The following is a 13,818-nucleotide window of genomic DNA, read 5'->3' as shown; positions in this document are numbered from 1 at the left end:
CTAAACTAATACAGACCCCAGACCAGACCCCTAAACTAACACAGACCCCAGACTAGACCCCTAAACTAACACAGACCCCAGACCAGAGCTCTAAATACAGACCCCTAAACTAACACAGACCCCAGACCAGACCCCTAAACTAATACAGACCCCAGACCAGACCCCTAAACTAACACGGACCCCAGACCAGACCCCTAAACTAACACGGACCCCAGACCAGACCCCTAAACTAACACAGACCCCAGACCAGACCCCTAAACTAATACAGACCCCAGACCAGACCCCTAAACTAACACAGACCCCAGACCAGACCCCTAAACTAACACAGACCCCAGACCAGACCCCTAAACTAATACAGACCCCAGACCAGACCCCTAAACTAACACAAACCCCAGACCAGACCCCTAAACTAATACAGACCCTCTAAATAAAGACCCCCTGATCTTCTAAATACAGACCCCTTAAAGAGGCTCTGTCACCAGATTTTCAAACCCCTATCTCCTATTGCAGCAGATCGGCGGTGCAATGTAGATTACAGTAAGGTTTTTTTTTTTTAAAAAATCAGCATTTTTGGCCAAGTTATGACCATTTTTATATTTATGTAAATGAGCCTTTCTTATGTCCAAGTGGGCGTGTGTTGTGTATGTACATCTGGGCGTGTATTGTGTATGTACATCTGGGCGTGTATTGTGTATGTACATCTGGGCGTGTATTGTGTGTGTACATCTGGGCGTGTATTGTGTGTGTACATCTGGGCGTGTTTACTTCTTTTACTAGCTTTGCGTTGTGAATAGAAGTGTATGATGCTGACGAATCAGCATCATCCACTTCTCTTCGTTAACGCCCAGCTTCTGGCAGTGCACAGACACACAGCGTGTTCTCGCGAGATCACGCTGTGACGTCACTTCCTGCTCTAGGTCCTGCATCGTGTCGGACGAGCGAGGACACATCGGCACCAGAGGCTACATCGACTTACCTGCATACTCCGATGCTGCTGCAGAATCAACTGTAGCCTCTGGTGCCGATGTGTCCTCGCTTGTCCGACACGATGCAGGACCTGGGGCAGGAAGAGAGTGACGTCACAGCGTGATCTCTCGAGAACACGCTGTGTGTCTGCACTGCCAGAAGCTGGGTGTTAACGAAGAGAAGTGGATGATGCTGATTCGTCAGCATCATACACTTCTATTCACAACGCCCAGCTAGTAAAAGAAGTAAAAACGCCCCGATGTACACACATAATACACGCCCACTTGGACTTAACTTTAAACACGCCCAGTTGTACTTTAGAAAAGCTCATTTGCATAAATATAAAAATGTTCATAACTTGGCCAAAAATGCTTGTTTTTGAAAAAAACAAAACGTTACTGTTATCTACATTGCAGCGCCGATCTGCTGCAAGACGAGATAGGGGTTGCAAAATCTGGTGACAGAGCCTCTTTAATACTACTTGTCTCTGGACTCCTGGAAATCGTCCGGGTGCCCCACATTGTGACATAATCCTTACCTCGTCCTCTTCACTCCCGGCGCTGGCGTCCGGACATTACTGGAGAGTTGACAAGTGGGTACTAGTCCTGCTCACACAGCTGCTGTTTGTTACATTGTGTCTGTGTACAAAGGAGCTCAAAGCTTATGGTCCAGGAGAGGAGACAGATCTGCTTTGTTTACCTCACACTGATACATTGTAACAAACCCTCAGCTGCTTGAGCAGTACCACATCAAAATGTAATGTTCACTGACAGCATGTAGAGATATTAAAAGTTGTGAGGCTTTTCTGCGCCACACGTAAAAAAGTTGCTTCTTTGCGACGCTCACGCCGCTTTTCCTAACAAAGTGGGCGGAGCATTGCAGAAGGGGTGGGGCCACGACAACTATACACATGTATTCTAATTTACGCCAGTAACTGGCGTGCTTTACGGCGCAAATATATTCCACCTGCCTCAATAGCCGCCATGCAGCAACGGTCTGTATCGGAGAAGGATCCAAACGCAGTCCCAGAGACTGGACATTTTAAGCTCCACCCACAGACCAAAGCTCCACCTCCTTAGTAAAGCGCCACATCTTCAGCCACCAATCAGTTTACACCTGTCTCCTCCAGCAGCCTAATATTAATTATTTTTACCTTGAATGGTATTCTGGGTCGTAAATATACCGCGGGTGCCGCCATTTTGAATACATACGTAAACACCCGGCGTGTGAGAGTTATTACATTAGTTTGTTTTTTGTGTTGTAGATATCATGGGTGTTATCAGCAGTCTGGTGCCCTCCCGCTTCCTGACCTTGATCGCTCACCTGGTCATTGTGATCACCATCTTCTGGTCGCGGGTAAGAGTCTCCGCTTCATCGCAGAAGAGATAAGCGGCAACCATCAGCCCCAAGTCTAAGATCAAAGAGATTCTCCGGTTTTACGCAACTTTCTAATATACTTTTATATAATTTCTGACCATTTTCAAGGTCTCTGGTTGTTGTCACTGAATGGGAACAGCCCTATTTCTATTGACCCTAAGCCTCAAAAGCCGTCCGTATCCTGGCACAGCGTATCACAACTTTATGTTGCAACAAGCCAGCCACTGTTGTCTGCATTCACTGACAACAAGCAGAGTTCTTGGTGGGAAATGGTAAGAAAATGAAATACAAAATATATGAGAAATTTGCAGAACTTTTCATTATGGGCCATCTGTGGGAGCTTTATACCTTACCTGTGAATCTTTACTCACCTAGGAGAATAATGTCCTCGCCTGTCTGCCAGCGGATTACACGCAAGAACAGTTCAAAGCCGCTGATACTGAGTAAGTACCACTGCACAGGGGGTAACCTGGTAGCCTACTCCTCCTCCTGCAGGGTGATATATATAGAAGAGAGCTATGAGCCTACTCCTCCTCCTGCAGGGTGATATATATAGAAGAGAGCTATGAGTCTACTCCTCCTCCTGCAGGGTGATATATATAGAAGAGAGCTATGAATCTACTCCTCCTCCTGCAGGATGATATATATAGAAGAGAGCTATGAGTCTACTCCTCCTCCTGCAGGGTGATATATATAGAAGAGAGCTATGAGACTATTCCTCCTCCTGCAGGGTGATATATATAGAAGAGAGCTATGAGTCTACTCCTCCTCCTGCAGGATGATATATATAGAAGAGAGCTATGAGTCTACTCCTCCTCCTGCAGGGTGATACAGATAGAAGAGAGCTATGAGACTACTCCTCCTCCTGCAGCGTGATACATATAGAAGAGAGCTATGAGTCTACTCCTCCTCCTGCAGGGTGATACATATAAAAGAGAGCTATGAGACTCCTCCTCCTCCTGCAGGGTGATACAGATAGAAGAGAGCTATGAGCCTACTCCTCCTCCTGCAGGGTGATATATGTAGAAGAGAGCTATGAGACTACTCATCCTCCTGCAGGGTGATACATATAGAAGAGAGCTATGAGACTATTCCTCCTCCTGCAGGGTGATACATATAGAAGAGAGCTATGAGACTACTCCTCCTCCTGCAGGGTGATACATATAGAAGAGAGCTATGAGTCTACTCCTCCTCCTGCAGGGTGATATATATAGAAGAGAGCTATGAGCCTACTCCTCCTCCTGCAGGGTGATATATATAGAAGAGAGCTATGAGTCTACTCCTCCTCCTGCAGGGTGATACATATAGAAGAGAGCTATGAGACTACTCCTCCTCCTGCAGGGTGATATATATAGAAGAGAGCTATGAGTCTACTCCTCCTCCTGCAGGGTGATACATATAGAAGAGAGCTATGAGACTACTCCTCCTCCTGCAGGGTGATATATATAGAAGAGAGCTATGAGTCTACTCCTCCTCCTGCAGGGTGATACATATAGAAGAGAGCTATGAGACTATTCCTCCTCCTGCAGGGTGATATATATAGAAGAGAGCTATGAGACTACTCCTCCTCCTGCAGGGTGATATATATAGAAGAGAGCTATGAGTCTACTCCTCCTCCTGCAGGGTGATACATATAGAAGAGAGCTATGAGACTACTCCTCCTCCTGCAGGGTGATATATATAGAAGAGAGCTATGAGTCTACTCCTCCTCCTGCAGGGTGATACATATAGAAGAGAGCTATGAGACTACTCCTCCTCCTGCAGGGTGATATATATAGAAGAGAGCTATGAGTCTACTCCTCCTCCTGCAGGGTGATACATATAGAAGAGAGCTATGAGACTACTCCTCCTCCTGCAGGGTGATATATATAGAAGAGAGCTATGAGTCTACTCCTCCTCCTGCAGGGTGATACATATAGAAGAGAGCTATGAGACTATTCCTCCTCCTGCAGGGTGATATATATAGAAGAGAGCTATGAGACTACTCCTCCTCCTGCAGGGTGATATATATAGAAGAGAGCTATGAGTCTACTCCTCCTCCTGCAGGGTGATACATATAGAAGAGAGCTATGAGACTACTCCTCCTCCTGCAGGGTGATACATATAGAAGAGAGCTATGAGTCTACTCCTCCTCCTGCAGGGTGATACATATAGAAGAGAGCTATGAGACTACTCCTCCTCCTGCAGGGTGATACATATAGAAGAGAGCTATGAGACTACTCCTCCTGCAGGGTGATACATATAGAAGAGAGCTATGAGACTACTCCTCCTCCTGCAGGGTGATATATATAGAAGAGAGCTATGAGTCTACTCCTCCTCCTGCAGGGTGATATATATAGAAGAGAGCTATGAGTCTACTCCTCCTCCTGCAGGGTGATATATATAGAAGAGCGCTATGAGACTACTCCTCCTCCTGCATGGTGATATATACAGAAGAGAGCTATGAGACTACTCCTCCTCCTGCAGGGTGATACATATAGAAGAGAGCTATGAGTCTACTCCTCCTCCTGCAGGGTGATACATATAGAAGAGAGCTATGAGTCTACTCCTCTTCCTGCAGGGTGATACATATAGAAGAGAGCTATGAGACTACTCCTCCTCCTGCAGGGTGATATATACAGAAGAGAGCTATGAGTCTACTCCTCCTCCTGCAGGGTGATATATATATATATAGAAGAGACCTATGAGTCTACTCCTCCTGCAGGGTGATATATATAGAAGAGAGCTATGAGTCTACTCCTCCTCCTGCAGGGTCATACATATAGAAGAGAGCTATGAGTCTACTCCTCCTGCAGGGTGATATATATAGAAGAGGGCTATGAGACTACTCCTTCTGCAGGGTGATACATATAGAAGAGAGCTATGAGTCTACTCCTCCTCCTGCAGGGTGATACATATAGAAGAGAGCTATGAGTCTACTCCTCCTCCTGCAGGGTGATACATATAGAAGAGAGCTATGAGTCTACTCCTCCTGCAGGGTGATATATATAGAAGAGAGCTATGAGTCTACTCCTCCTCCTGCAGGGTGATACATATAGAAGAGAGCTATGAGTCTACTCCTCCTCCTGCAGGGTGATACATATAGAAGAGAGCTATGAGACTACTCCTCCTCCTGCAGGGTGATACATATAGAAGAGAACTATGAGACTACTCCTCCTCCTGCAGGGTGATATATATAGAAGACAGCTATGAGTCTACTCCTCCACCTGCAGGGTGATACATATAGAAGAGAGCTATGAGACTACTCCTCCTTCTGCAGGGTGATACATATAGAAGAGAGCTATGAGCCTACTCCTCCTCCTGCAGGGTGATATATACAGAAGAGAGCTATGAGACTACTCCTCCTCCTGCAGGGTGATACATATAGAAGAGAGCTATGAGTCTACTCCTCCTGCAGGGTGATATATACAGAAGAGAGCTATGAGACTACTCCTCCTCCTGCAGGGTGATACATATATAAGAGAGCTATGAGACTACTCCTCCTCCTGCAGGGTGATACATATAGAAGAGAGCTATGAGTCTACTCCTCCTCCTGCAGGGTGATACATATAGAGGAGAGAGCTATGAGTCTACTCCTCCTCCTGCAGGGTGATATATATAGAAGAGAGCTATGAGTCTACTCCTCCTCCTGCAGGGTGATACATATAGAAGAGAGCTATGAGTCTACTCCTCCTCCTGCAGGGTGATACATATAGAAGAGAGCTATGAGTCTACTCCTCCTCCTGCAGGGTGATACATATAGAAGAGAGCTATGAGACTACTCCTCCTCCTGCAGGGTAATACATATAGAAGAGAGCTATGAGACTACTCCTCCTCCTGCAGGGTGATATATATAGAAGAGAGCTATGAGTCTATTCCTCCTCCTGCAGGGTGATACATATAGAAGAGAGCTATGAGTCTACTCCTCCTCCTGCACGGTGATACATATAGAAGAGAGCTATGAGACTACTCCTCCTCCTGCAGGGTGATATATATAGAAGAGAGCTATGAGTCTACTCCTCCTCCTGCAGGGTGATACATATAGAAGAGAGCTATGAGACTACTCCTCCTCCTGCAGGGTGATACATATAGAAGAGAGCTATGAGACTACTCCTCCTCCTGCAGGGTGATATATATAGAAGAGAGCTATGAGTCTACTCCTCCTCCTGCAGGGTGATACATATAGAAGAGAGCTATGAGACTACTCCTCCTCCTACAGGGTGATACATATAGAAGAGAGCTATGAGACTACTCCTCCTCCTGCAGGGTGATATATATAGAAGAGAGCTATGAGTCTACTCCTCCTCCTGCAGGGTGATATATATAGAAGAGAGCTATGAGACTACTCCTCCTCCTGCATAGTGATATATATAGAAGAGAGCTATGAGACTACTCCTCCTCCTGCAGGGTGATACATACAGAAGAGAGCTATGAGTCTACTCCTCCTCCTGCAGGGTGATACATACAGAAGAGAGCTATGAGACTACTCCTTCTCTTGCAGTGTGATACATACAGAAGAGAGCTATGAGTCTACTCCTCCTCCTGCAGGGTGATACAGATAGAAGAGAGCTATGAGTCTACTCCTTCTCCTGCAGGGTGATATATACAGAAGAGAGCTATGAGACTACTCCTCCTCCTGCAGGGTAATACATATAGGAGAGCGCTATGAGACTACTCCTCCTCCTGCAGGGTGATATATATAGAAGAGAGCTATGAGTCTACTCCTCCTCCTGCAGGGTGATACATATAGAAGAGAGCTATGAGACTACTCCTCCTCCTGCAGGGTGATATATATAGAAGAGAGCTATGAGTCTACACCTCCTCCTGCAGGGTGATATATATAGAAGAGAGCTATGAGTCTACTCCTCCTCCTGCAGGGTGATATATATAGAAGAGAGCTATGAGACTACTCCTCCTCCTGCAGGGTGATATATATAGAAGAGAGCTATGAGTCTACTCCTCCTCCTGCAGGGTGATACATATAGAAGAGAGCTATGAGACTACTCCTCCTCCTGCAGGGTGATATATATAGAAGAGAGCTATGAGTCTACTCCTCCTCCTGCAGGGTGATACATATAGAAGAGAGCTATGAGACTACTCCTCCTCCTGCAGGGTGATACATATAGAAGAGAGCTATGAGACTACTCCTCCTCCTGCAGGGTGATATATATAGAAGAGAGCTATGAGTCTACACCTCCTCCTGCAGGGTGATATATATAGAAGAGAGCTATGAGTCTACTCCTCCTCCTGCAGGGTGATCTATATAGAAGAGAGCTATGAGACTACTCCTCCACCTGCATAGTGATATATATAGAAGAGAGCTATGAGACTACTCCTCCTCCTGCAGGGTGATACATACAGAAGAGAGCTATGAGTCTACTCCTCCTCCTGCAGGGTGATACATACAGAAGAGAGCTATGAGACTACTCCTTCTCTTGCAGTGTGATACATACAGAAGAGAGCTATGAGTCTACTCCTCCTCCTGCAGGGTGATACAGATAGAAGAGAGCTATGAGTCTACTCCTTCTCCTGCAGGGTGATATATACAGAAGAGAGCTATGAGACTACTCCTCCTCCTGCAGGGTAATACATATAGGAGAGCGCTATGAGACTACTCCTCCTCCTGCAGGGTGATATATATAGAAGAGAGCTATGAGTCTACTCCTCCTCCCTCAGGGTGATATATATAGAAGAGAGCTATGAGACTACTCCTCCTCCTGCAGTGTGATATATATAGAAGAGAGCTATGAGACTACTCCTCCTCCTGCAGGGTGATATATATAGAAGAGAGCTATGAGACTACTCCTCCTCCTGCAGTGTGATATATATAGAAGAGAGCTATGAGACTACTCCTCCTCCTGAAGGGTGATATATATAAAAGAGAGCTATGAGTCTACTCCTCCTCCTGCAGGGTGATATATATAGAAGATAGCTATGAGTCTACTCCTCCTCCCTCAGGGTGATATATATAGAAGAGAGCTATGAGTCTACTCCTCCTCCTGCAAGGTGATACATATAGAAGAGAGCTATGAGACTACTCCTCCTTCTGCAGGGTGATACATATAGAAGAGAGCTATGAGTCTACTCCTCCTCCTGCAGGGTGATACGTATAGAAGAGAGCTATGACACTACTCCTCCTCCTGCAGGGTGATATATATATAGAAGAGAGCTATGAGACTCCTCCTGCAGGGTGATACATGTAGAAGAGAGCTATGAGTCTACTCCTCCTCCTGCAGTGTGATATATATAGAAGAGAGCTATGAGTCTACTCATCCTCCTGCAGGGTGATACATATAGAAGAGAGCTATGAGTCTACTCCTCCTCCTGCAGGGTGATACATATAGAAGAGAGCTATGAGACGACTCCTCCTCCTGTATGGTGATACATATAGAAACGAGCTTTGAGTCTACTCCTCCTCCTGCAGGGTGATTATATATAGAAGAGAGCTATGAGACTACTCCTCCTCATGCAGGGTGATATATATAGAAGAGAGCTATGTGTCTACTCCTCCTCCTGCAGGGTGATACAGATAGAAGAGAGCTATGAGTCTACTCCTCCTCCTGCAGGGTGATACAGATAGAAGAGAGCTATGAGACTACGCCTCCTACTGCAGGGTGATACATATAGAAGAGAGCTATGAGTCTACTCCTCCTCCTGCAGGGTGATATATATAGAAGAGAGCTATGAGACTACTCCTCCTTCAGGATGATATATATAGAAGAGAGCTATGAGACTACTCCTCCTCCTGCAGGGTGATATATATAAAAGAGAGCTATGAGTCTACTCCTCCTCCTGCAGGGTGATACATATAGAAGAGAGCTATGAGACTACTCCTACTCCTGCAGGGTGAAATATATAGAAGAGAGCTATGAGTCTATTCCTCCTCCTGCAGGGTGATACATATAGAAGAGAGCTATGAGTCTACTCCTCCTCCTGCAGGGTGATACATATAGAAGAGAGCTATGAGTCTACTCCTCCTCCTGCAGGGTGATACATATAGAAGAGAGCTATGAGTCTAATCTTCCTCCTGCAGGGTGATACAGATAGAAGAGAGCTATGAGTCTACTCCTCCTCCTGCAGGGTGATATATATATAGAAGAGAGCTATGAGTCTCCTCCTCCTCCTACAGGGTAATATATATAGAAGAGAGCTATGAGTCTACTCCTCCTCCTGCAGGGTGATACATATAGAAGAGAGCTATGAGTCTACTCCTTCTCCTGCAGGGTGAAACATATAAGAGAGCTATGAGTCTACTCCTCCTCCTGCAGGGTGATACATATAGAAGAGAGCTATGAGTCTACTCCTCCTCCTGCAGGGTGATACATATAGAAGAGAGCTATGAGTCTACTCCTCCTCCTGCAGGGTAATATATATAGAAGAGAGCTATGAGTCTACTCCTCCTCCTGCAGGGTGATATATATAGAAGAGAGCTATGAGACTACTCCTCCTCCTGCAGGGTGATATATATAGAAGAAAGCTATGAGTCTACACCTCCTCCTGCAGGGTGATATATATAGAAGAGAGCTATGAGTCTACTCCTCCTCCTGCAGGGTGATATATATAGAAGAGAGCTATGAGACTACTCCTCCTCCTGCATAGTGATATATATAGAAGAGAGCTATGAGACTACTCCTCCTCCTGCATAGTGATATATATAGAAGAGAGCTATGAGACTACTCCTCCTCCTGCAGGGTGATACATACAGAAGAGAGCTATGAGTCTACTCCTCCTCCTGCAGGGTGATACATACAGAAGAGAGCTATGAGACTACTCCTCCTGCAGGGTGATACATACAGAAGAGAGCTATGAGTCTACTCCTCCTCCTGCAGGGTGATACAGATAGAAGAGAGCTATGAGTCTACTCCTCCTCCTGCAGGGTGATACAGATAGAAGAGAGCTATGAGTCTACTCCTCCTCCTGCAGGGTGATATATATAGAAGAGAGCTATGAGTCTACTCCTCCTCCTGAAGGGTGATACAGATAGAAGAGAGCTATGAGTCTACTCCTTCTCCTGAAGGGTGATATATATAGAAGAGAGCTATGAGACTACTCCTCCTCCTGCAGGGTGATATATATAGAAGAGAGCTATGAGACTACTCCTCCTCCTGCAGGGTGATATATATAGAAGAGAGCTATGAGTCTACTCCTCCTCCTGCAGGGTGATACAGATAGAAGAGAGCTATGAGTCTACTCCTCCTCCTGCAGGGTGATACAGATAAAAGAGAGCTATGAGACTACGCCTCCTACTGCAGGGTGATACATATAGAAGAGAGCTATGAGTCTACTCCTCCTCCTGCAGGGTGATATATATAGAAGAGAGCTATGAGACTACTCCTCCTCCTTCAGGGTGATATATATAGAAGAGAGCTATGAGACTACTCCTCCTCCTGCAGGGTGATATATATAAAAGAGAGCTATGAGTCTACTCTTCCTCCTGCAGGGTGATACAGATAGAAGAGAGCTAAGAGTCTACTCCTCCTCCTGCAGGGTGATATATATAGAAGAGAGCTATGAGTCTCCTCCTCCTCCTCCTACAGGGTAATATATATAGAAGAGAGCTATGAGTCTACTCCTCCTCCTGCAGGGTGATACATATAGAAGAGAGCTATGAGTCTACTCCTCCTCCTGCAGGGTGATACATATAGAAGAGAGCTTTGAGTCTACTCCTCCTCCTGCAGGGTGATACATATAGAAGAGAGCTATGAGTCTACTCCTCCTCCTGCAGGGTGATATATATAGAAGAGAGCTATGAGTCTACTCCTCCTCCTGCAGGGTGATATATCTAGAAGAGAGCTATGAGTCTCCTCCTCCTCCTCCTACAGGGTAATATATATAGAAGAGAGCTATGAGTCTACTCCTCCTCCTGCAGGGTGATACATATAGAAGAGAGCTATGAGTCTACTCCTCCTCCTGCAGGGTGATATATATAGAAGAAAGCTATGAGTCTACACCTCCTCCTGCAGGGTGATATATATAGAAGAGAGCTATGAGTCTACTCCTCCTCCTGCAGGGTGATATATATAGAAGAGAGCTATGAGACTACTCCTCCTCCTGCATAGTGATATATATAGAAGAGAGCTATGAGACTACTCCTCCTCCTGCAGGGTGATACATACAGAAGAGAGCTATGAGTCTACTCCTCCTCCTGCAGGGTGATACATACAGAAGAGAGCTATGAGACTACTCCTTCTCCTGCAGGGTGATACATACAGAAGAGAGCTATGAGTCTACTCCTCCTCCTGCAGGGTGATACAGATAGAAGAGAGCTATGAGTCTACTCCTTCTCCTGCAGGGTGATATATACTGAAGAGAGCTATGAGACTACTCCTCCTCCTGCAGGTTGATATATATAGAAGATAGCTATGAGTCTACTCCTCCTCCCTCAGGGTGATATATATAGAAGAGAGCTATGAGTCTACTCCTCCTCCTGCAGGGTGATATATATAGAAGAGAGCTATGAGTCTACTCCTCCTCCTGCAGGGTGATACATATAGAAGAGAGCTATGAGACTACTCCTCCTTCTGCAGGGTGATACATATAGAAGAGAGCTATGAGTCTACTCCTCCTCCTGAAGGGTGATATATATAGAAGAGAGCTATGACACTACTCCTCCTCCTGCAGGGTGATATATATATAGAAGAGAGCTATGAGTCTACTTCTCCTCCTGCAGGGTGATATATATATAGAAGAGAGCTATGAGACTCCTCCTGCAGGGTGATACATATAGAAGAGAGCTATGAGACTACTCCTCCTCCTGCAGGGTGATATATATAGAAGAGAGCTATGAGACTACTCCTCCTCATGCAGGGTGATATATATAGAAGAGAGCTATGAGTCTACTCCTCCTCCTGCAGGGTGATACAGATAGAAGAGAGCTATGAGTCTACTCCTCCTCCTGCAGGGTGATACAGATAGAAGAGAGCTATGAGTCTACTCCTCCTCCTGCAGGGTGATACAGATAGAAGAGAGCTATGAGTCTACTCCTCCTCCTGCAGGGTGATATATATAGAAGAGAGCTATGAGACTACTCCTCCTCCTTCAGGATGATATATATAGAAGAGAGCTATGAGACTACTCCTCCTCCTGCAGGGTGATATATATAAAAGAGAGCTATGAGTCTACTCCTCCTCCTGCAGGGTGATACATATAGAAGAGAGCTATGAGACTACTCCTACTCCTGCAGGCTGAAATATATAGAAGAGAGCTATGAGTCTATTCCTCCTTCTGCAGGGTGATACATATAGAAGAGAGCTATGAGTCTACTCCTCCTCCTGCAGGGTGATACATATAGAAGAGAGCTATGAGTCTACTCCTCCTCCTGCAGGGTGATACATATAGAAGAGAGCTATGAGTCTACTCTTCCTCCTGCAGGGTGATACAGATAGAAGAGAGCTATGAGTCTACTCCTCCTCCTGCAGGGTGATACAGATAGAAGAGAGCTATGAGTCTACTCTTCCTCCTGCAGGGTGATACAGATAGAAGAGAGCTATGAGTCTACTCCTCCTCCTGCAGGGTGATATATATATAGAAGAGAGCTATGAGTCTCCTCCTCCTCCTACAGGGTAATATATATAGAAGAGAGCTATGAGTCTACTCCTCCTCCTGCAGGGTGATACATATAGAAGAGAGCTATGAGTCTACTCCTTCTCCTGCAGGGTGAAACATATAAGAGAGCTATGAGTCTACTCCTCCTCCTGCAGGGTGATACATATAGAAGAGAGCTATGAGTCTACTCCTCCTCCTGCAGGGTGATACATATAGAAGAGAGCTATGAGTCTACTCCTCCTCCTGCAGGGTGATACATACAGAAGAGAGCTATGAGACTACTCCTTCTCCTGCAGGGTGATACATACAGAAGAGAGCTATGAGTCTACTCCTCCTCCTGCAGGGTGATACAGATAGAAGAGAGCTATGAGACTACTCCTCCTCCTGCAGGGTGATATATATAGAAGAGAGCTATGAGTCTACTCCTCCTCCTGAAGGGTGATACAGATAGAAGAGAGCTATGAGTCTACTCCTTCTCCTGAAGGGTGATATATATAGAAGAGAGCTATGAGACTACTCCTCCTCCTGCAGGGTGATATATATAGAAAAAAGCTATGAGACTACTCCTCCTCCTGCAGGGTGATATATATAGAAGAGCGCTATGAGTCTACTCCTCCTCCTGCAGGGTGATACAGATAGAAGAGAGCTATGAGTCTACTCCTCCTCCTGCAGGGTGATACAGATAGAAGAGAGCTATGAGACTACGCCTCCTACTGCAAGGTGATACATATAGAAGAGAGCTATGAGTCTACTCCTCCTCCTGCAGGGTGATATATATAGAAGAGAGCTATGAGACTACTCCTCCTCCTTCAGGGTGATATATATAGAAGAGAGCTATGAGTCTACTCCTCCTCCTGCAGGGTGATATATATAGAAGAGAGCTATGAGACTACTCCTCCTGCAGGGTGATATATATATATAGTAGAGAGCTATGCGTCTACTCCTCCTCCT

General features: G+C 45.6%; 1 protein-coding gene across 3 annotated transcripts in view; it reads left to right on the top strand.

Annotated features, from left to right (window-relative positions):
• The window catches only part of TMEM107 (transmembrane protein 107), a 29,835-nt gene that overhangs the window by 7,132 nt on the left and 8,885 nt on the right, over positions 1 to 13,818 (top strand). For all 3 annotated transcript variants that reach the window (XM_075859239.1, XM_075859238.1, XM_075859237.1), the window contains exons 2-3: positions 2,231 to 2,322; positions 2,719 to 2,786. In XM_075859239.1, coding sequence (XP_075715354.1) covers positions 2,236 to 2,322; positions 2,719 to 2,786 — 155 coding nt within the window. In that variant the 5' untranslated portion in view covers positions 2,231 to 2,235. The remainder of the gene's footprint in view (positions 1 to 2,230; positions 2,323 to 2,718; positions 2,787 to 13,818) is intronic.

The sequence above is a fragment of the Rhinoderma darwinii genome, chromosome 3, assembly GCF_050947455.1.
Source record: "Rhinoderma darwinii isolate aRhiDar2 chromosome 3, aRhiDar2.hap1, whole genome shotgun sequence".
NCBI lineage: Eukaryota > Metazoa > Chordata > Amphibia > Anura > Rhinodermatidae > Rhinoderma > Rhinoderma darwinii.
The sequence above is the reverse complement of the archived record's forward strand: the minus strand, read 5'-3'. Positions and strand labels throughout refer to the sequence as shown.